Here is a 24,550-nt window from a genome sequence, read left to right as displayed (position 1 = left end):
ACGTCAAATTCACGTAACCACCGACGCAAGCATCGGGCGGTGATCCGCAGCGTTCTCTGAACAACCCAATCAAACACTCTCCTCGTTTAGAGGAGGTCACCTTTGTTTGCTTTCAAAACCAATAACATTGTCTACACTCAGCGGTTTTTCTTATCTAATTGGCTGACAAGAGGCGAGGTGCACACTCTAGTGGAGAAGGTTTCGATGGGGCCTAGCCAGCACAGTGAAAATAGATAACCGCATGAAGAGAATTGGTCCGCTTCGCCTTAGTTAGCTCGCGGTGGCTGGTCGAAAATTGCGGCGGCGTGCAATGGAAAGATAAGAATGCCGCTAAAAGGGATCCTCAGCAAGGAAGAGTTGGCAGAGCGATGTCGTATGCATGCCGAAAGGGCTCGATAACGTTTTACTGCCACGCAAAAAGGTTTATCATGCGCAAATAAATACAAGCTCACCGGCAGGTGCGAGTAGCGAGGACCTGAGCGATCGGTGGGCAGCCATATCTTCTATTCTTTTCGGAACGGCGCACTCTGTGGGTATTCAGAAAATTTTTCAGTTTTGTTCGGCACATTAATGCATTTTTTCTTTCGCGTACACGTCACTTTGACGTGTGAGTTTTCGAGGTTTTGTCAGGTCGCGTGACAGACAGGCGCAGTGGGCGTAGTCGGAAAACATTGGACCAATAGCAGAGGGCTAATAGTGAAAAGGCGTCGAATGAGGAATGATTATTTTTCTTTTGTGCAGTTTAATCATGCATAATCAGTGTACACATTATATCAGATGGGGAGCTATCGCGGTTGTCGTGACGTCGCGTGACAAACAGGCGAAGTTGGGAGTGGCCCGAAAATGTTTTGACCAATCGTGGTGGGCTGATTGCAGAATTGGAATAGCTTTACGTTATAGCGCCCCTGGCCGCGCCTCTGAGCTGATGCCACACAGCTTTGCGGTAGTCCATCGGTCCGCACATACGACCCATTCTTTCGACAGCCGGGAATATTGTTAAAGGAGAAAAACGTCCACGGCATGTCTGCATTATTACAAAATCTTTGCGGCTATTTCTTAAGCCGCAATCGCAGAGTTTCATAAAACAGCTATTCTGTAACCAAATCTGCATGTGTTTCGAGTTGCTTATTTCTTTACCCTTGCTGTCGCAAACGATATCAGTTGTCACTGTTGCCAGCGTCTGTACACATTGATCTGACAAGTTTTGACGATCTAAAAATTGTTTAAAAAATTGCTAGACCCTTCTCTAACCAACTCCTGCAAGTAGAGAGAGATACTTTGGACGGCAGGTTTTCAATGACGTAAAAAAACAAACGAAAAAAAGGGGGGCTGTTGGAAAATTGTTTGATAGACCATTCAAGTAGATATTGGAATTAGTATTATTTTAGCGTGTTTTACATGCACAAGCATTTCTACACCTACCCAACGAGGACACCCATCCGTCCCTCCGTCGGTTCGTTACGTAAGACGACCGCTTTCAAGATAGGGCCCGCAGCAGCGAGCAAATTTACCATCGTGCTGCCTCGCGCTTCATCGCAAACTAAGCGGTGAGATCACTGCACACACGAAGCTATCAGCACTGCCGTGCAGCCCCGCCATACGCAGCCGCCGCAGAAGTAAGGTGTGGCACGGTTGATAAGGGTTCGCATCGAGAGGAGGCAGCGTCATCGACCACGTCTACGTAGGAGGTCTACTAAACGTGACGCTTTTCAATGACGTGACGTACTACAGCACGCTTCGGCCAGTGCTCATCTTCTACGAAGCAGCGGCATCATCCAAACGCACCATCATATGTAACATGAGCGAACATTGCTACTACTCGCCTCTTCTTCGTCACCTCATGCTGGTCTCAGCGAACATTTCGATGTTGCAACCGCGCTCATTCGTCTCACGATTCTTTCGCGGTGTTTTTCGCAATTATACCAAATACAGCAGCATACGACGACGAAACAGCATGTGATTAGTAGCAAATTGTTACGCATAATTTAGATAACTCCCACAGGAGATTCTGCGTGTATTTTTCCCATGTGAATGATAGAAATAGTGTTAAACACAATGACATAGGATATTTGGAATTTATTGCGCAATCACACCACGAGAACTTTTCGTTTGTGTATCGCATTTAACCTCCAATTTCAAAGAGTTCGATCGGTAAGGACTTGCATTAAACTCAGCCTGCCAGTATATCTGGTACATTTCCACCGGCGCAGCCTAAAGTGTCTGCGCACCTTTATTCATCGCAACTTTAGAGAGCACTATGTTCAATTTCCGAACGTGTGGTACAAATCTTAGTAAATCTAAGATATCTTCGAAATCTCAATCACGCAAAGAGCACTAACTTCATAAAGCAATGAGAATTGCATCAATAGCAGCCATTAACCACTGGCACAGGAGCCTTGTTACATAAGCTCTCTGCCTCCTGCTCACTGCGATAATTAGCTTTTGTTAAATGTCAACGTAAATGTCAATTCTACGATGGATCATATCCATGTCATCAATGAGGTAATCGAGAAATCTGCGGAGTATAATCAACCGCTCTATTTGGTTTTCACAGATTATGAAAAGGCATTTGATTCAGTAGACATACCAGTAGCCATAGAGGCATTGCGTAATCAATGAGTACAGGAGGCATACGTGAATATATTAAGAAATATCTACAAGGATTCCACAGCTACCTTGGTTCTCCACAAGAAAAGTAGAAAGTTACCTATCAAGAAAGGGGTCAGGCAAGGAGACACAATTTCTCCAATGCTATTCACTGCATGCTTAGAAGTAGTCAAGCAATTAGACTGGAAAGGCTTAGGAGTGAGAATCAACGGCAAATATTTCAGCAACCTTCGGTTTGCAGATGGCATTGTCTTATTAACCAACAATGGGGACCAATCACAACAAATGATTGAGGACCTTAACCGAGAAAGTGTAAGAATTGGGTTGAAGATGAATATGCAGAAGACAAAGATAATGTTCAATAGCCTGGCAAGGGAACAAGAATTCAGGATCGCCAGTCAGCCTCTAGAGTATGTAAAGGAGTACGTTTATCTAGGTCAATTACTCACAGGGGACCCTGATAAGGAGAAAGAAATTTACAGGAGAATAAAATTGGGTGGAGTGCATACGGCAGGCATTGCCAAATCCTGACTGGGAGCTTAACGCTGTCGTTGAAAAGGGTACAATCATTGCATTCTATCGGTGCTAACATATGGGGCAGAAACTTGGAGGTTAACAAAGAATCTCGAGAAGAAGTTAAGGACCGCGCAAAGAGCGATGGAGCGAAAAATGTTAGGCCTAACGTTAAGAGAGGAAGAGAGCGGTGTGGATCAGAGAGAAAACCGGGATAGCCGATATTCTAGTTGACATTAAGAGAAAAAGATGGAGCTGGGCAGGCCATGTAATACGTAGGATGTATAACCGGTGGACCATTAGAATTACAGAATGAATACCAAGGGAAGGGAAGCGCAGTCGAGGACGGCAGAAAACTAGGTGGCGTGATGAAGTTAGGAAATCTGCAGGCGCAAGTTGGATCAGCTAGCGCAAGACAGGGGTAATTGGAGATCGCAGGGAGAGGCCTTCGTCCTGCAGTGGACATAAATATAGGCTGCTGCTGCTTCTTCGTCCTGCAGTGGACATAAATATAGGCTGCTGCTGCTGCTGCTGCTGCTGCTGCTGCTGCTGCTGCTGCTGCTGCTGCTGCTGCTGCTGCTGCTGCTGCTGCTGCTGCTGCTGCTGCTGCTGCTGCTGCTGCTGCTGCTGCTGCTGTGCTGCTGCTGCTGCTGCTGCTGCTGCTGCTGCTGCTGCTGCTGCTGCTGCTGCTGCTGCTGCTGCTGCTGCTGCTGCTGCTGCTGCTGCTGCTGCTGCTGCTGCTGCTGCTGCTGCTGCTGCTGCTGCTGCTGCTGCTGCTGCTGCTGCTGCTGCTGCTGCTGCTGCTGCTGCTGCTGCTGCTGGCTGCTGCTGCTGCTGCTGATGCTGATGATGATGAGATGATGATGATGATGATATGAGGAGATGATGATGATGATGAAATGTCAAAGAAGAACGCGTCAGCAGCAGGAATGCGCAAACGTTCTAACAAAACGCCTTGTGTAGTGTTGAGCCTCCTTTACGAAGATGCCTGACCGTGTGAAAGCGTTCGTACACAGCTCAGACCTCACCTATGTTTACATATTTCTTTTTACCTAACCTAACCCCTCCTCAAGTCTGATTTCTGCCAAACCCGAATCGCTCTCTCCTGTCTCCAGACAAATGAGAGGTTCGCATGGAGGTGGAGGCTTAAAGGGTTTAACAGTGGTTGACATTCTTTGTTTAGTCACTGCTAATCTCTCTTCTTCCTCGTTTTATCTCACGTGTGCAGGAGAGAGGCAGGGCTGTGGCGGCACCCTCCGCCAGGAGTCCGGCGTGCTGGCGCCTCCGAGCCGAGACAGCTCGGGCAGCTACCCGGGCGGCCCGCTCAACTGCCTCTGGACACTCGTCTCCCGCTCGGGGTACGGCCTCGAACTGAACGTCACGGCCCTCAACCTGGGAAGCGGAACGCTGCCTTGCAACGCCGCCAGCACCGACTTGCTGGAGGTACGGTTCTATCTGAAGAGGCAACCTACTGTGGAACGAATTTCCGCCGCCATTTCAGATGATCTGGCAATCTCTTGAGAATGGTCTACATGTTCTTGCTGCATTCATTTAATTCCACATTGTTGCTTTCCGTCAGTAATTCCCACAATATGGCACGCATCTCCTTAGCAAAAAAGTCTTCTTCATGTCTTCTTTCTGGGGTTTTACATGCCGAAACGAGTTCAGATAATGAGGCACGCGGTAGTGGAGGTCTCCGGATTAATTTTGACCACCTGGAAGCAAGAAGTCTAACAGAATTATGGCAGATATAGCAAAACAACATCCACCGAAAGACGTGGTTGGCTTTCAGAAGTTCACTGCTCATCATTACAACTCACAGATGCGGAAATTTGACAATGAAAAGGATCAATGTAACGTTCTTTTTTAATTTATTTGCTTACTCTGAAAGAATTATATGCTCCATTACGCGAAAGTTCTGTCGGCGAGACCGACAGGTCGTACCAAAAATGGCTGACACCGCAAGGGGTAGAAACATGTGAACAAATGCTCGGATTGACGTCACATATCTCAGAAAAGATCTTGTAAACAAATTAAATTAATGCCTTTGAAAGGAAAATTTGGTACATTTTGGTCTCAGTAGGAATTGAACCCGGGCCTACGGCATGCGAGCCGAGCACGCTTCCCCGACGCCACGGCGGCTTTTTTTTATTGCCACATTGAACAGCACAATTAGTAGGAATCAAACCCGGACCTACGGCATGCGAGCCGAGCACGCTTCCCCGACGCCACGGCGGCTTTTTTTATTGCCACATTGAACAGCACAATTAGTAGGAATCAAACCCGGGCTACGGCATGCGAGCCGAGCACGCTTCCCCGACGCCACGGCGGCTTTTTTTTTTATTGCGATAGCAATTATATGGACACTCCAAAGCAGATTTCTGCCGTCGCCGTCGTCGTCGCCGTCGCCGTGAGGTTCCGTATGACGTCAATGGAGATGAAATCGTCGCCGCGCGCCGCCAAACGCTGTAGTGTGAGTGAAAGGGCGCGAGGGGCGCGCGCTTTCACGGGGAGTGAACGCAAGGTGGGGAACAAACGCGCGTTCTGCGCCGTGCTCCCTTAAAGGCTGCAGAATTAAGCGTCTCTTTCCTCCTTTACAATCACCATATATGTAGAGCAAACGCGACTTCTTCAGACACGCGGAAGGCCGTGGGGGGGGGGGGGGGGGGGGAGGGAAGGGAGGCGACGTTTAGCTGCGGCACAAAATGCCTATTTATATAAAAACGTTGCGAGGCGAGAAGGTGGTAAAGACTTCCGACGCTGCTCGACGAGTGTCCCGTTCTGATCTCGTCGAAAACCTCCGAGCCGCCCCAGAGGCTCCTGCAACAGTCACCAACGCCGCGCGCATTTTGTGCGAACGCGGGCAAAACGCCGACGGCGTCGACAACAGTTCTGTGTGTTGCCGGTGCTGCTGCATGTCCAAGTTTGTACAGCTGATAAAACTACTATCCTTATTCCGTATAGCTCTCTACAAATTTGCTATCGCAATTGATGCTTCGCCTTTCGGGTGAAACTGCGACAACTTTTTTTATTGCCACATTGAACAGCACAGTTAGTAGGAATCAAACCCGGGCCTACGGCATGCGAGCCCAGCACGCTTCCCCGACGCCACGGCGGCTTTTTTTTATTGCCACATTGAACAGCACAATTAGTAGGAATCAAACCCGGGCCTACGGCATGCGAGCCGAGCACGCTTCCCCGACGCCACGGCGGCTTTTTTTTATTGCCACATTGAACAGCACAATTAGTAGGAATCAAACCCGGGCCTACGGCATGCGAGCCGAGCACGCTTCCCCGACGCCACGGCGGCTTTTTTTATTGCCACATTGAACAGCACAATTAGTAGGAATCAAACCCGGACCTACGGCATGCGAGCCGAGCACGCTTCCCCGACGCCACGGCGGCTTTTTTTTATTGCCACATTGAACAGCACAATTAGTAGGAATCAAACCCGGGCCTACGGCATGCGAGCCGAGCACGCTTCCCCGACGCCACGGCGGCTTTTTTTATTGCCACATTGAACAGCACAATTAGTAGGAATCAAACCCGGGCCTACGGCATGCGAGCCGAGCACGCTTCCCCGACGCCACGGCGGCTTTTTTTATTGCCACATTGAACAGCACAATTAGTATGAATCAAACCCGGGCCTACGGCATGCGAACCGAGCACGCTTCCCCGACGCCACGGCGGCTTTTTTTATTGCCACATTGAACAGCACAATTAGTAGGAATCAAACCGGGCCTACGGCATGCGAGCCGAGCATGCTTCCCCGACGCCACGGCGGCTTTATTTTATTGCTACATTGAACAGCACAATTAGTAGGAATCAAACCCGGGCCTACGGCATGCGAGCCGAGCACGCTTCCCCGACGCCACGGCGGCTTTTTTTTATTGCCACATTGAACAGCACAATTAGTAGGAATCAAACCCGGGCCTACGGCATGCGAGCCGAGCACGCTTCCCGACGCCACGGCGGCTTTTTCTTTATTGCCACATTGAACAGCACAATTAGCAGGAATCAAACCCGGGCCTACGGCATGCGAGCCGAGCACGCTTCCCCGATGCCACGGCGGCTTTTTTTTATTGCCACATTGAACAGCACAATTAGTAGGAATCAAACCCGGGCCTACGGCATGCGAGCCGAGCACGCTTCCCCGACGCCACGGCGGCTTTTTTTTATTGCCACATTGAACAGCACTATTAGTAGGAATCAAACCCGGGCCTACGGCATGCGAGCCGAGCACGCTTCCCCGACGCCACGGCGGCTTTTTTTTTATTGCCACATTGAACAGCACAATTAGTAGGAATCAAACCCGGGCCTACGGCATGCGAGCCGAGCACGCTTCCCCGACGCCACGGCGGCTTTTTTTTATTGCCACATTGAACAGCACAATTAGTAGGAATCAAACCCGGGCCTACGGCATGTGAGCCGAGCACGCTTCCCCGACGCCACGGCGGCTTTTTTTTATTGCCACATTGAACAGCACAATTAGTAGGAATCAAACCCGGGCCTACGGCATGCGAGCCAAGCACGCTTCCCCGACGCCACGGCGGCTTTTTTTTATTGCCACATTGAACAGCACAATTAGCAGGTATCAAACCCGGGCCTACGGCATGCGAGCCGAGCACGCTTCCCCGACGCCACGGCGGCTTTTTTTTTATTGCCACATTGAACAGCACAATTAGTAGGAATCAAACCCGGACCTACGGCATGCGAGCCGAGCACGCTTCCCCGACGCCACGGCGGCTTTTTTTTTATTGCCACATTGAACAGCACAATTAGTAGGAATCAAACCCGGGCCTACGGCATGCGAGCCGAGCACGCTTCCCCGACGCCACGGCGGCTTTTTTTTATTGCCACATTGAACAGCACAATTAGTAGGAATCAAACCCGGGCCTACGGCATGCGAGCCGAGCACGCTTCCCCGACGCCACGGCGGCTTTTTTTTTATTGCCACATTGAACAGCACAATTAGTAGGAATCAAACCCGGGCCTACGGCATGCGAGCCGAGCACGCTTCCCCGACGCCACGGCGGCTTTTTTTTATTGCCACATTGAACAGCACAATTAGTAGGAATCAAACCCGGGCCTACGGCATGCGAGCCGAGCACGCTTCCCCGACGCCACGGCGGCTTTTTTTTATTGCCACATTGAACAGCACAATTAGTAGGAATCAAACCCGGGCCTACGGCATGCGAGCCGAGCACGCTTCCCCGACGCCACGGCGGCTTTTTTTTATTGCCACATTGAACAGCACAATTAGTAGGAATCAAACCCGGGCCTACGGCATGCGAGCCGAGCACGCTTCCCCGACGCCACGGCGGCTTTTTTTTATTGCCACATTGAACAGCACAATTAGTAGGAATCAAACCCGGGCCTACGGCATGCGAGCCGAGCACGCTTCCCCGACGCCACGGCGGCTTTTTTTTATTGCCACATTGAACAGCACAATTAGTAGGAATCAAACCCGGGCCTACGGCATGCGAGCCGAGCACGCTTCCCCGACGCCACGGCGGCTTTTTTTTTATTGCCACATTGAACAGCACAATTAGTAGGAATCAAACCCGGGCCTACGGCATGCGAGCCGAGCACGCTTCCCCGACGCCACGGCGGCTTTTTTTTATTGCCACATTGAACAGCACAATTAGTAGGAATCAACCCGGGCCTACGGCATGCGAGCCGAGCACGCTTCCCCGACGCCACGGCGGCTTTTTTTTATTGCCACATTGAACAGCACAATTAGTAGGAATCAAACCCGGGCCTACGGCATGCGAGCCGAGCACGCTTCCCCGACGCCACGGCGGCTTTTTTTTTATTGCCACATTGAACAGCACAATTAGTAGGAATCAAACCCGGGCCTACGGCATGCGAGCCGAGCACGCTTCCCCGACGCCACGGCGGCTTTTTTTATTGCCACATTGAACAGCACAATTAGTAGGAATCAAACCCGGGCCTACGGCATGCGAGCCGAGCACGCTTCCCCGACGCCACGGCGGCTTTTTTTTATTGCCACATTGAACAGCACAATTAGTAGGAATCAAACCCGGGCCTACGGCATGCGAGCCGAGCACGCTTCCCCGACGCCACGGCGGCTTTTTTTTTATTGCCACATTGAACAGCACAATTAGTAGGAATCAAACCCGGGCCTACGGCATGCGAGCCGAGCACGCTTCCCCGACGCCACGGCGGCTTTTTTTTATTGCCACATTGAACAGCACAATTATTAGGAATCAAACCCGGGCCTACGGCATGCGAGCCGAGCACGCTTCCCCGACGCCACGGCGGCTTTTTTTTTATTGCCACATTGAACAGCACAATTAGTAGGAATCAAACCCGGGCCTACGGCATGCGAGCCGAGCACGCTTCCCTGACGCCACGGCGGCTTTTTTTATTGCCACATTGAACAGCACAATTAGTAGGAATCAAACCCGGGCCTACGGCGTGCGAGCCGAGCACGCTTCCCCGACGCCACGGCGGCTTTTTTTGCCACATTGAACAGCACAATTACACAAAAACATACAGTCGGCGTCTCCACGATCCTGGCTTACTAAAGCTGTGCCTAGTGGGTGCGTGATTGCACACGTGATGTCGCAGCCATCTGGCTGACTAAAGGTGTGCCCTAGTGCGTGCGTCATTGGGCACGTGACGGCGCAGACGATGAGGAGGAGGTGGCGCCACATCATTAGTGTATAGAATGAGCGCGTTCATGACGTTCCGAGGTGTACAAATGTTAGAATGCTTTCGCATTCCCTCGCGTAAACCGTCTTAAGTGTCTCGGCCGATTTTTTTATTGTTATTGCCCGTACAATCTGTTTATTATTAGCATGTAAAGGTCGCCGCGCTCTCTGTTGTTCAAAAGCAGTCAACTCGCTTACGTCATCGTGACGCCTCCTGCATGTGGATCTCATGAAACTGTGGTGCAGCTTGCACTCGCAACCGGTAAAGTAAGGAGTGTTGACTCGTCTCGCATTGATGGCGAAACCAGAAAAGTGGCTCCGCGCAATCGCATTCAAAACTTGCCGCTAATTTAAACCGGTTAGGTAAGTTGCACTTCTATACAATATTAGAAACGTCAATCTTACCGTTGATGCGAGTCACAATAAACACGAAGAAACGCGAAAACCAACAGGGACTTCAAATGTCGGCGTCAGCTCCTCGTGACGTCATCGGGTTTGGATAGCGCCTGCTCGAGACTAGCTCATCATTTCTCGATAAACGTTTTCATTTATTGCAGCCTGAAGGAACGAAAGACTCGGCCCAATGCGTTTCGAGAAATCATTCTGAACAAAAACCGGTCTAAACGGGCGAAAATAATTTGAAATGTGTGACGTCACAATAACGTGCTACCACTTTGTTTCGGGTGTGTAACTTAAAAATAATTAGATTGTGGTGTTTTACGTGCCAAAACCACGATTTGATTATGGGGCACGCCGTAGTGGGAGACTCCGGAATTTTTGACCACCTGGGGTTCTTTAACGTGCACCTAAATCTAAGCTCACGGGTATTTTCGCATTTCGCCCCCATCGAAATGCGGCCGCCGTGGCCGGGATTCCATCCCGCGACCTCGTGCTCAGCAGCCCAACACCATAGCCACTGAGCAACCACGGCGGGTCCGAGTGTGTAATTTGAGTACGGAAACGCCTTTGACTTTCTCCGTTAATAACCCGCTTCCTTTCGCCAAATAAAATTAGATCAAGTCTTCAAAAGTCTCATCACCAGAGTAAAACGAGTTCTTTTTCTCGTCAGGGCCGTTTTCTAGGACTCCTCACCAGGTCCGTCTGGAAATTTCGATGTATACAATAAGTGTTGCAAAGTGTCCTTCAGGGAGTGTTCTACCGCAAGCATTTTTGTTAAGTACGTGTAGTGATAGTGGAGATAGAAGCATAAAAATGCGCCTCCATTCCGCCCTGTGAAAGTCAATGTACAGCGAAGCTGGTGCGGACGTTAGACAAGTACCACCACCCCAAATGACGTCAGATGACGTTACACAAGCACCACCACCGCAAACGACGTACGTCACACGCGAACACACGTGTGTGGAAGTGCAACATGCATCCTCATTCTTCTAGGCCATCCGGCAAGCGCAAGTGACTTATTGAACTAAGGTGATGTTTAAAAGTAAGTTGCATCAGAAAATGCGTCTAGTAAGACTTACACACAAGCTACAGACATGATAACTTCGAACTGTAATACGAACATACGAGAAAATATAATTCGGTTACGCGGAAACTGAAAGACAAAGCCATTTTCCCGCTGCCGTTTGCGGTCTGTCTGAGTGGCCGCGGCTGCTAGGTGGCACTACCGTTAGCACAACATACATTCTCATTCTTGTTGAATTGAATTATGGTGTTTTACGTGCCAAAACCACCATTATGAGGCACGCCGTAGTGAGGGACTCCCGAATAATTTGGACCACCTGGGGTTCATTAACGTGCACCTAAATCTAAGCACGCGAGTTTTTTCGCATTTCGCCCCCATCGAAATGCGGCCGCCATGGCCGGGATTCCATCCCGCGACCTCGTGCTCAGCAGCCCAACACCCTCATTCTTGTAGGCACCCTGGATAGCACAAGTGCGTTATTGAATGCATTGAATTTCTCGAAGTAAATGCGTTGGAAAATTCCTAAAGTACGTCTTACACACAACCTGCAGACATGGTAACATCGGGTTGTAATTCGAATATATGAGACAAAATAATTATGTTACGCGGAAACGGAAACACAAAGCCTTCCAGCTGCCGTTTGTTTTTGGGCCCTCCGGCTAGCGCAAGTGCGTTATTGCTCTAATTTAATTTCTCAGAGTAAAATGTGTCGGCAAATTCGTAAAGTATGACTTACACACTACCTACAGAGAGGATAGCATCGGTTTGTAATTCCAATATACGACAAAACGGAAACTGAAACACAGACGCCTTTTCCGGCTGCCGTACTTTGGGTGAGCATGCCACGAAAAATACCGGCCAACTAGAGGCTAACAGCTTCCCTGTAAAACAAATTCCGGCGTTTGACGCTCCTGCATTGCACACTGGATTATGCGAGACGTAGTAGCGGAGGCCTTAGGAATTATTTTCACCGCTTGGGGCACTCTAAGGCCCACTCAGGGCACGGCACACGAGTATTTTTACATCATGCCCCCGCGAGAATGCGGCGCCGCAGCCAGCGTCGAGCTCGCGCCGTCATGCTCAGCAGCGCAACGTCATAGCAGGGTCTTTGAAGAAAAGTATTGAAGGAACCTGGTCATAACCACTGAGCTACCGTGGCGGGTTATGGAGGCAGGTGAAACGCCTTGAAGCAAGAGGTGCAAGGAAAGGAACAACCCTTCCCGTGGTATAGGTTTTCTGCCGCTGGCTCAACTATACCGCGCACAGGCGGACGTCATTCCCTGCGTTTAGCCACATTGAAAGCGAGGGCCCTCGTGGCGTTTACGTCGCAACTCCCGTCTCCCTTTTCTTGTCTGGTTTTGGCTTCTTTTCTGGCTGCGCAGCGCATTTGCGGCGGATGTTTTCTCCTTATAAAGCGAAGCTTTCTTTACCTCTTCTCCCGACTTTCCCGGCGCTGCTGCTGCTGTGACGGTCTTGCCGCGCGTGCCGTGGGTTTCTTGCAATACCACCAGGTGACGCTCGCCTCCGGGTCTCCATAGCTGGAGTTGCAGCTAAACTCTTTGAGATCATTAGGATTAGGAGAACAGAAATCCGATGGTTTCCTGCGCATATGAGGAAAGTGAACGAGACTCGGGTAAACCTCAACGAGATTGCGCACGACTTGGCACGAGGACTTGCTAACCGTGAGAACCATAACCGAGCCGTTCACCATCGGGCCGGGGAACACAGAGATGATTTAATAACTTACAATGACATTACCAAACATTACTATCTAGGATGCAGGCATTCCCATTGCCACACTAAAAGTTAAACAGGGCTCTGGCAGTCTCACTGCGCTTATGGCAAACCGGTATACATACCTCACGCCGTACCACATTAACAAAATATATCGAGAGAGGGAGAATAGGATGGAATACACTGATTGTAATGGCATCATTGAAATCAAACATATACTGGCGGGGTGCCCCGCAACTCTTCCCAGCCTCCTGGAAGAATGGACACAATGTGAAAAAAGAACCCAACGCCCATTGCTTCAATATCAACTAAGACTAAGGGCTGTCCAGAGGGCCCATAATGTCGCTAAAGGGCTTGGCCTGACAGTGCCAACGTGGGAGCCGCCCACCTCGGCTTAAGCCAAGCCTCCGGACCTCTTTGAATAATGTTTTCACACACACACACACACATGCACAATGCGATGTACCATGTTGCCTCACTATCATAGCCTCACATGGCATGGCCAGTTGGCTCTTAGTGTCACATAGGCTAATAGGCAGACATGTCGCAGGTGTGGGACTCTCTTGACGAGCACCAGGAGCCCCTGATTCGGCTGTGCGGTCAGCGACCTCCCGAGGCACCGCTGCGCTCGGCCGGCAACACGCTTCTCGTGCATTTTGTCACCAAGGCCAAGGGAGAAGGACCTGGTTTCGCTGCCGCCTTCAAGGAACTACCACGTGAGTGCCCTACACACGCACCTAAAACTAATATTCTTCAATGTCTCTGGGTCAGTATTAGAAACGTGGCTGTAGTACCTCAGTATACGCCATTATGATACTGCAACAGTATCACCTTAGAAGGGCAGACCTACTGCATAGAAAGCAGACCGGCATCTTTTTCAGCAAAGCTGTTAAGGGCCCACTATTCGATGGTCGCTTCCGGCAGTAGGAAAAAGTTGTCGCAGTTTCACCTGAAACGCGAAGCATCAATTGCGATAGCAAACTTGTAGAGAGCTATACGGAGTAATGATATTAGCTTTATCAGCTGTATAAACTTGGACATGCAGCAGCATCGGCAACACGCAGAACTGTTGTCGACGCCATCGGCGTTTTGCCCGCGTTCGGTCAAAATGCGTGCGGCGTTGGTGACTGTTGCCGGAGCCTCTGATATAAATAGGCACTTGGTGCCGCAGCTAAACGTCGCCTCCCTTCCCTCCCCCTCCCCCACGGCCTCTCGCTCGTCTGAAGAAGGCACGTTTGCTCTACATATATGGTGATTGTAAAGGAGAAAAGAGACGCCTACTTCTGCAGCCCTTAAGCGAGCACGGCGCAGAACGCGCGTTTGTTCTCCGCCGTGCGTTCACTCCCCGTGAAAGACGCGCCCCTCGCGCCCTTTCACTCGCACATACAGCGTTCAGCGCGCGGCGACGATTTCATCTCCAAATGACGTCATACGGAACCTCACGGCGACGGCGACGGCGATGGCGACGGCGACGGCAACGGCGACGGCGACGCCGACGGCAGAAATCTGCTTTTGAGTGTCCATATAATTGCTATCGCAATAAAAACTCTCATTGGCCGTATGCTGTATGTACGAGTGAAAGCGCGCTAGGGCGATGGACGCGCGCTTTCACGGGGATCGAACACGGCGGAGAGCAAACGCGACTTATGTGCGAGTAAAAGCGTGCGAAGGCGAGGAACGCGCTCTTTCAAGGGGTGCGAATGCACGGCGGAGAGCGAACGCGACTCCCCTGTGGAAGGGGAGTGGTGGGCGAGGAGGGCATCGAGGCACCCTAGACGGTGCGTGTGCGTGCCCGCTCTCCCACCACGTCACGTAGCCAGCGTTTTGAGAGCGGATTGTGCGGTCACACAAACGCTCACAACTGTTATCGACGGCGGCAGCGTTTTGCCCGCTTTCGCACCGAATTATCCTCGATAATAAAAGTTTATTCTCTCTCTCTCTCTCTCGCACCGAACGCGCGCGACGTTGGTGGCGTGTTTATGAAGAATGTGCAAACCTTTGCAGTGCACCCTATGGCGGTGTAGCGTAGCGACCATAAGGGCCATGGTCCCTGTGGTCACTAAATAAACTAAAACCACCGGATCATATATATTTCTCTTTCTTTAATGGTTCAAATAACCAATTACACCATTACATCTTAATAGTGGTAATTGGAAATACATAATTCACGCCATAGTACAGCTTCGCTGGTCCTCCACCTCCACCCCAGTGGAAGGGCTGACAGTTTTTGTATAAATCTCTTCAATCTTTTTTCTCTTCGTGGTTTCCCGTCTGCAGCGCTGTGCGGCGGCAGCGTCAACGTGAGCGGCGACTCGTGGCAGACCTTGCAGAGTCCGGGATTCCCCAACGCGGCGCCTGCTAACGTCCGCTGCCTTTGGGTGCTTCGAGCACAGGAACCGGTTGTCGCCAGTGGGGCCGTGCAGATATTCGACAGCGACGATGCCTTCCGTGACGTCACCATTCGGTTGAAAGAAATGCGCTTGCCATGCGAGGACGGCGCGTACTTGGCTCTGATAACCACGCAGAAGGCGAGTATCATGTAAAGATTATAAAGAAACCTGATTTTACGGACTCAACTTGCTTAAATATGGAAAAATATTCAGATAGATAGATAGATAGATAGATAGATAGATAGATAGATAGATAGATAGATAGATAGATAGATAGATAGATAGATCGATAGATAGATAGATAGATAGATAGATAGATAGATAGATAGATAGATAGATAGATAGATAGATAGATAGATAGATAGATAGATAGATAGATAGATAGATAGATAGATAGATAGATAGATAGATAGATAGATAGATAGTGATGCTGCCCGTTGGTGTCTTGATAGTATCAGAACAAATTATTTTGAAAAGAATTGGTGTCACCAATACAGCCCGGAGCACGCGGCTCGCGTGTTCTCGGCAAGTGTGAGGCTACAATGTCATCATCATCATCATCAGCCTATATGTATGTCCACTGCAGGACGAAGGCCTCTCCCTGCGATCTCCAATTACCCCTGTCTTGCGCTAGCGTATTCAAACTTGCGCCTGCGAATTTCCTAACCTCATCATCCCACCTGACTTTCTGCCGTCCACGACTGCGCTTCCCTTCTCTTGGTATCCATTCTGTAACCCTAATGGTCCACCGGTTATCCATCCTACGCATTACATGGCCTGCCCAGCTCCATTTCTTCCGCTTAATGTCAACTAGAATATCGTCTACCCCCGTTTGTTCTCTGATCCACACCGCTCTCTTCCTGTCTCTTAACGTTACTCCTAAGATTTTTCGTTCCATTGCTCTTTGTGCGGTCCTTAACTTGTTCTCGAGCTTCTTTGTTAACCTCCAAGTTTCTGCCCCGTATGTTAGCACCGGTAGAATGCAATGGTTGTACACTTTTCTTTTCAACGACAGTGGTAAGCTCCCAGTCAGGATTTGGCAATGCCTGCCGTATGCACTCCAACCTAATTTTATTCTTCTGTAAATTTCTTTCTCATGATCAGGGTCCCCTGTGAGTAATTGACCTAGATAAACATATTCCTTTACAGATTCTAGAGGCTGACTGGCGATCCTGAATTCTTTTTCCCTTGCCAGGCTATTGAACATTATCTTTGTCTTCTGCATATTCATCTTCAACCCAATTCTTGCACTTTCTCGATGAAGGTCCTCAATCATTTGTTGTAATTCCTCTCCCTTGTTGCTCAATAGGACAATGTCATCTGCAAACCGAAGGTTGCTGAGATATTCGCCATCGATCCTCACTCCTAATCGTTCCCATTCTAAGAGCTTGAATACTTCTTCTAAGCATGCAGTGAATAGCATTGGAGAGATTGTGTCTCCTTGCCTGACCCCTTTCTTGATAGGTATCTTTCTACTTTTCTTGTGGAGAACCAAGGTAGCTGTGGAATCCTTGTAGATATTTGCCAAGATATTCACGTATGCCTCCTCCACTCCTTGATTACGCAATGCCTCTATGACTGCTGATATCTCTACCGAATCGAATGCCTTTTCATAATCTATGAAAGCCATATAGAGAGGTTGATTGTACTCCGCAGATTTCTCGATTACCTGATTGATGGCATGGATATGGTCCATCGTAGAATATCCCTTCCTGAAGCCAGCCTGTTCTCTTGGTTGACTGAAGTCAAGTGTTGTCCTGATTCTATTGGAAATTATCTTGGTGAATATTTTATACAATACTGAAAGCAAGCTAATGGGTCTGTAATTCTTCAATTCTTTAACGTCTCCCTTCTTATGGATAAGTATAATGTTGGCGTTCTTCCAGCTCTCTGGTACACTTGAAGTTGTGAGGCATTGCGTATAAAGGGCCGCAAGGTTTTCAAGCATGATATCTCCTCCATCTTTGATTAAATCTACTGTTATTCCATCTTCTCCAGGCGCTTTTCCCCTGGTCATGTCTTTCAAGGCCCTTTTAACTTCATCGCTAGTTATAGAAGGAGCTTCTGTATCCGGTTCATGACTATTTCGAATGGAAGAAGCTTGGCTGTTTTGGCTACTGTACAGGTCAGTATAGAATTCTTCTGCTGCTTTTACTATGTCATCGAAATTGCTGATGATATTACCATGCTTATCTTTCAGTGCGTACATCTTGCCTTGTCCTATGCCTAGTTTTCTTCTTACTGATTTCATGCTGCGTCCATATTTTACGGCTTCCTCAATTTTTCCCACGTTATAATTTCGAATATCCCTCACTTTCTTCTTGTTGATCAGTTTTGACAGTTCAGCGAATTCTATCTGATCTCTTGAGTTGGACACTTTCATGTTTTGTCGTTTCTTTATTAGGTCCTTTGTTTCTTGGGAGAGCTTCCCTCCAGGTTGCTTTGGTGCCTTACCTCCCACTTCAATTGCTGCTTCTGAGATCAGCCTAGTTACGGTTTCATTCATTAGCTCTATGTTATCTTCATCTTGCTGTTCTAAAGCTGCATATTTGTTTGCGAGCACCAGCCTGAATTGGTCTGCTTTTACCCTTACTGCCTTTAGGTTGGCCTGTTTCCTCTTGACTAATTTCACTCTCTCTCTCTCTTCAAATTGAGAGAAATCCTAGACCTCACTAACCTATGGTCACTGCACTTAACCTTACCTAACACTTCTACATCCTGCACTATGCTTGGATCGGCAGAGAGTATGAAATCTATTTCATTCCTTGTTTCTCCATTAGGGCTTTTCCAGGTCCACTTCCTGTTGCTGCGCTTCCTGAAGAAGGTATTCATTATTCGGAGCCTATTCCTTTCCGCGAATTCTACTAACATCTCTCCTCTTGCATTCCTAGAATCGATGCCGTAGTTGCCAATGGCTTGCTCACCAACCTGCTTTTTTCCCCACTTTTGCATTGAAGTCGCCCATGACTAAAGTATACTGAGTTTGCACCTTTCTCATTGCTAGTTCAACATCTTCATAAAACTGTTCTATTTCTTCTTCATCGTGACTAGAGGTTGGGGCATAGGCTTGTACTACCTTCATTTTGTACCTCCTATTCAGCTTTATTATGACGACTGCTACCCTTTCATTAATGCTGTAGAATTCATCAATGTTGCCCGCTACGTTGTTATGCACTAGAAATCCTACCCCGGATTCTTTCTTATCTGGAAGACCTCTGTAACAGAGGACGTGGCCGTTAGTCAGTACTGTGTAAGCCTCACCAGTTCTTCTAACCTCACTAAGGCCAATAATATCCCAGGAAATTCCTGATAATTCTTCAAATAGTCCTGCTAAGCTAGCCTCACTCGAGAGGGTGCGCGTGTTGAACGTTGCCAGGTTCAGTTTCCATTGGCGGCCTGCCTTGACCCAGAGATTCTTAGCACCCTCTGCCGCGTAGCAGGTCTGACCGCCGCCTTGGTCAGGTGCTCCGCAGCCACTGGGAACTGAGGGCCATGGGTTAATTGTCGGAGTCATGAGGGAGGTAGTGGCCGAATACTGCACCAGGGAGGCCAATTCCTGTTCTGGTGAGGGAGTGACTTTGATGAAGCTTAGTGGGCTACAATGTAGTCAACATAAATAACCAACGCCTCTAGGGGCCTGGCTCTTCGCGCGAGTGAGGAGGACAGGCTGCATCACACCTCATAGATGACAGTGGCAATACGGTGTGTCGCCAGATGGCTTCAATGCTAATCGTATTAACGTCGACGTTCGTTATAGGATGGGTTCTGTCGATTTTTTTTTCTTTTAATCTGGCGAGAGTACCACGCAACGCCAACAAATTCTGAGCATGCAGTCGTTTACCGCACCGCCGCAGGACGTCGCTAGCAGTGGTGCAGGGGCCGCCTGCTTCACCGGCATTCCTTAAATGTCGATACCTACACGGTTAGGCTAAATCTGTTCGTTATCTTAGTTGCGGCCTCTGCACCTTCCTTTCTATTCTCCTTTTCTCGCTCCTTCAGGCGCGCCTCTAAATGACGCTTCCTCTGTGCAGTATTTGCAGCTGCCGCCCGTGCGCTTGTGCGGCCACAGTGTGCCTCAGGAGTGGCTGAAGCCGCACGCCTCCGCCAGCCGGGTACAACTGCTACTCGACACTGGTCGCCGAGGTGGCCAGGCCAAGCTCAAGCTGGAATACGGTACCATGGCGAGTAAGTCGTTTCCCCCTCCTCAAAGTTCACTTGGTAACGCGGCACCTGCGGTCTCGGCGAAACACCAGCCATTTCACTTTAGGGGCTAGTTGTAATCTTCTGGTTGGCTAAACAGCGCGAAATACATGAAAGAACGTGAAAAACACGTAAGTAATACAAAGGCTAAACTAATCATATTTCTGCAGGAGATGGGCACACCTAAAACGCTGTAAAGAAAGCTAGACCATGAATGTCACAATTCCAATTATTATAGTGTATTCTATAAAATTCCTAAGGGCTAGCAGGCATCACTGCGTACGGCATAAAGCAGCACAAAACAATTCAGCAGTGTTTCGGCTTTCAGTTTCCACCGGTAACAATTTCACCGCCCGTAAAGGTCCTCGGAAAGATAGTGCATATAAAAGAAATGTGCCCTAGGAACACACTTATTCATTATGAATACATGGTTCCTGCGAGTAGATGTGTTATGATGTGGGCTCAGGTACTACGAGAACACGATTCCAGTTTGGTTGTTATAAGTCCTATATAAAAGAGTTTACTACGGCGTTCGCCATAGGGGTTGACCCTATGATTATTTGTTGGGTCTTATGGTTATTTGTTGGAACAACCTTGTGGTTTACCTTGTGGCTTTGGAGCATACCTTGTGGCTTTGGATTGCATTCGATCTAATGCATTATTATGCACAGAACGTGATCCACAGAGCGTGCGCTCGCACCAGTGAGTGCATCAAGGTGATAAGTTAAGCGATATCTCAAGAAACTCCCCTTCACTGCTTAATCCCTTAGCCTCTTCCCCATGCCTCAGATAGCAAAAGGAGAACGCTATCGTGGGCATTGTCAAATTCCGCCATATATATTATTGAATTCGCCATCTTCTGAGCTCTAATTGGCCCCCAGGCCAGCCACGGCTTCTCTGATTGGCTCAAGAGCCACCACTGCAGAATTCAACAAAATTGCGGTTATTGACAGTGTCTAGAATAGGTGGTCTCGAAATCCACGGCCCAGAGACGGCTTTTTCCGAGTAGCAAAAACCGGTCTCGAAGCCTATGCTTTTGCTGGCTTCATGCACCGGAAGCGATTGCTGAAGCTGGAAACACTTTATGGCCGCCTTGTTTTGGACAATACATATATCCCCATATACCCATACGCAACAATTTAATGCAAATTGTAAACAAGTGACCCCGCTTTAGCGAACTCTCGCGTTTTTTGAGCGTAATGGAAACATTTGTTTTCAAAAATACATGAAGCTATTTGGAATTCAACATTAATCTTTGAACAATTATACAATTCAATAAATAAACTGTACATCGCCCATATGTCTTCCTTAATTCTTGTCTGCTGGTTTCTTGCGATTGTAGCTGATGCTGAGTTTCGTGAACAGATGGATAGTGCTTGCGAGTATTGTGGCATCAATTTCTTGACCACATTATAAAATTTTTATAGGCATATAAAATGTTCATGTCACTGGATTAGACGTACTCAAGTACGTTCGTTCTTGTACTGCCTGTATCTTCCAGATAATGCCGAAATAACGAAATCATTGAACTCTGAAAAGCCCAGTAACCGTTCAGACGCAAACTGTCCCTGATTGGTTCTTGAACCTTATGCTCGTCTGAACGATTCCAGCAGCTGCACAAGTGAACTTATCCGCGAAGTATACTTGAACTAATCGACTCACGCGACACCTAGAGAAAGTACAGACCAACTGATGTTCTCGCATTCGCAGACGCCAACCTGACATACAGCCAACCTAGTGGCGTCATACACAACGTCGACTATCCGGGCTGGACAACCATCGATCATCCGTCGATGCTGACCATCGCGCCTGTCAACGCCTCAGCCACGTCAGCTATCGCGCTCTATTTCGTTCACTTCAACGTGGGCAACCCTGTGAACAATTCCTGTCCCAACATCTTCATGCAGGTACTGTGGCCTGGTGTCATTCGGATGAATGAATGACTTGGGTATAGTTGGAGCGGGGGTTTTCAGCTGTATCGTCACCGACGTCTCCTGCGAACATGCGTCTTCATATGTAAACATCGATAACAAGATGTTAATTGAACGAATTAGAGCAATGTCATAATACGGCTTCGCATATATGCAGTCGACTATCAAATGAAACACGAAATAAAAGGAGGGCCAACAAAAAAGGCACGCCAATCAAGCACCTGAGCACGTTCCGCAGTTTCTTCGATTAGAGACAGGGCATCGAAGATACCACCAATACGAGTGGGATTTCAAGACAAGCGGAAGCATTAAAATTCGAAAACGCATCGTGAATGAAGGTTAGCCGTGCAGACACGGACACAAACGAAGAAAACCAGACAATACGGCGTTTGTGTTGTCTGATTCTCTCGTGTCCACGTCTGCACGCCTTGCCTTCGTTCACGATGAGTCCATACCAACTTGCTCAACTTTCTGTAGTTGAAAGACGCAGTAGGAAATAGCGACACATGCAGTTATTGAGATCTCAAATCATTATTATAACTTTTTAATAATTTGATTTTATTGAGGAGTACGATTGTGGTCCCAGCATGTTGTCTTTAAAAAATACGGTGTGATCACCTACATTGCAGTCGGAAGTAGTTGTGCAAGAAATTTATGTGTCGCAGGAAGAAAATGCCAAAGTAATGTCCAGAGTATAAGCGTTTCGTATTCATTACGCCTTCCATTTTATTCATGTGCGCTGCAGGTTCGCGACGGTGGCGCCTCATCGCGGGTCCTGGCTCACGTGTGCGGTGACATAAACCCTACCCCGGTTTTCTCTACTGGGAACCAGCTCAGCGTCATCGTCAAAACCACCGCAGCCGCCCACTCTGTGGGCGCATGGGCGTTGCGCTTCTTATGGTTTACTACAGCAGCCCGGAAGGAGGTATCGTGCCCTATCTGCATAGCTTCTAGAGGGTATCGCAATCCGCCGGGCATACAAAATAATGTAAATGGCCTACAATGAAAATTAGTGGCTCTGTGGCGCAAGGTCATAAAAAGTTGTCGCAGTTTCACCCGAAAGGCGAGGCATCAATTGCGATAGCAAATTTGTAAAGAGCTGTACGGAGTAATGATAGTAGCTTTATCAGCTGTATAAACTTGGACATGCAGCAGCACCGGCAACACGCAGAACAGTTGTCGACGCCGTCGGCGTTATGCCCGCGTTCGCACAAAACGCGTGCGGCGTTGGTGACTGTTGCCGGAGCCTCTGGGGGCGGCTCGGTTTTCGACTACATCAGAACGGGACACTCGTCGAGCTGCGTCGGAAGTCTTTACCGCCTTCTCGCCTCACAACGTTTTTACATAAATACGCACTTGGTGCCGCAGCTAAACGCTGCCTCCCTCCCCCCCTCCCTCCTCGCCTTTCGCGCATCGGAAGAAGGTGCGTATGCGCTATTGTAAAGGAGGAAAGAGACGCCTACTTCTGCAGCCCTTCAGGGAGCACGGCGCAGAACGCGCGTTTGCTGTCCGACTTGCGTTCGCTCCCCGTGAAAGCGCGCGTCCCTCGCAGTCTTTCACTCGCACATACAGCGTCCGGAGCGCGGCGACGATTTCATCGCCGCTGACGTCATACGGAACCTCACGGCGACGGCGACGGCGACGCCGACGGCAGAAATCTGCTTTGGAGTGTCCATATAATTGCTATCGCAATAAAAAAAACCGCACGTGCGTACACACACACACACACACACACACACACAAGGAAGTAACAAACTTTCCTCGTGTTCTTTTTTTACTTCTTTTTTTTTTATCTTTTGCAACAGTACCTCAAAAAGCTATGCGCCAACTTGCCCAACATAGAACTCTGCTAAGTCTGCACTGGAATTTGTGTTTCACGGCAAGCAAACTTCTTGAGAACGCTGTCTAGAACTCCCTGAAAAATAGCATTATTAAGTGAAGCATTGTTAATTGTGTCCCTACAATGGTCAGTCTTACCTCGCGGGATGAGCCAGAAAAGACGGGAAAATGAAGAACCAATGGCACTGCCACGTTCTTGTTCTCTTTTTCCTTTTTTTTTTTCTTTTTTGAAATGGTTAATAGGAGAGGCTGGCGCCTTTATGGCAGCACCAGCTACTCCTTGTCACTTAGCGAAGGAAACAAATATGCGCAAAAAAGAGTGAATAATGTCACAAAATATGGCACTCAGTTGAACACCAGATGTATCAACACAATACAGTCCAACACTACATGAATCACAACAAAGTTTTGCCTATGAGTTCAGTACACACGTGCATATATAGTCAAATATTTTGAATCGCCAAAACAGAGAACACAAATAATTACACTGCAAAACACAGCACACTGCCGCATCATCTCGACGTGACGTCATAGAATTTGAACGCGTCTACTCGGCGCTAGTTAAATGTTTATCATTAAACAAATGGACTGCACTTCATACTAAATCAGTACACCGCTCGACCTGGTGAGTTTCGGGGCGCCAAATATGATAATATGTAATAAAATTCGCGACGTCATATTAACGTCATGGCCACAGAAACATGACCACAGAAAAGTATGACCACAGAAAAGTCCGAATGCCCAAAGCGATTGGTTGTTCCTTTTCTCTGTTCATATCTTTTCTTTTTCTGCTCAGTTCGCCAGTACGACTTGAGAATGTGGGGGAACGCCAAGTTTTCAAGGCTTCCCTTGTACCGTCCCAATTCTCTCCCCCTTTAACAAGTTATTTTCCTCCTCCGTCCCCGCACTGTGGTGTAGCCCCGGCAGGTTGCGGTGGCAACGTCACGGCGAACGAGGGCGCCGTGTCAAGCCCGGGCTACCCCACGACTTTCGCTGAGCGCCGAACGTGCACCTGGTTTGTGACGGGACGCGCCAGGGCTACGCTCCAGCTGAGCTTCGTGGCGTTCGCCTTCAACTCGACCGCCGCCAATTGCGACGCCAACTACCTAGAAGTCTACAACGGACACCAGGACAGTCCTGACGCCAAGATTACACGCCTCTGCGGCCAGGTATGCCACGCGCGGAGATTGCCAGCATACGAAAGAACAAAATTGGCAGTGGCCCTTCTGGAACGCT

At 48.8% G+C, this 24,550-nt stretch overlaps 1 protein-coding gene across 2 annotated transcripts in view; it reads left to right on the top strand.

The window, feature by feature from the left end:
* The window catches only part of LOC119455463 (cubilin), a 233,580-nt gene that overhangs the window by 195,738 nt on the left and 13,292 nt on the right, over positions 1-24,550 (top strand). For both annotated transcript variants that reach the window (XM_037716873.2, XM_037716872.2), the window contains 7 exons: positions 4,349-4,563; positions 13,505-13,670; positions 15,232-15,482; positions 19,376-19,529; positions 21,255-21,451; positions 22,221-22,400; positions 24,233-24,483. In XM_037716873.2, the coding sequence (XP_037572801.1) occupies positions 4,349-4,563; positions 13,505-13,670; positions 15,232-15,482; positions 19,376-19,529; positions 21,255-21,451; positions 22,221-22,400; positions 24,233-24,337 (1,268 nt within the window). In that variant the 3' untranslated portion in view covers positions 24,338-24,483. The remainder of the gene's footprint in view (positions 1-4,348; positions 4,564-13,504; positions 13,671-15,231; positions 15,483-19,375; positions 19,530-21,254; positions 21,452-22,220; positions 22,401-24,232; positions 24,484-24,550) is intronic.

This window comes from Dermacentor silvarum, chromosome 6 (assembly GCF_013339745.2).
Source record: "Dermacentor silvarum isolate Dsil-2018 chromosome 6, BIME_Dsil_1.4, whole genome shotgun sequence".
Classification (NCBI taxonomy): Eukaryota; Metazoa; Arthropoda; class Arachnida; order Ixodida; family Ixodidae; genus Dermacentor; species Dermacentor silvarum.
This window is presented reverse-complemented; position numbering and strand designations above follow the sequence as displayed.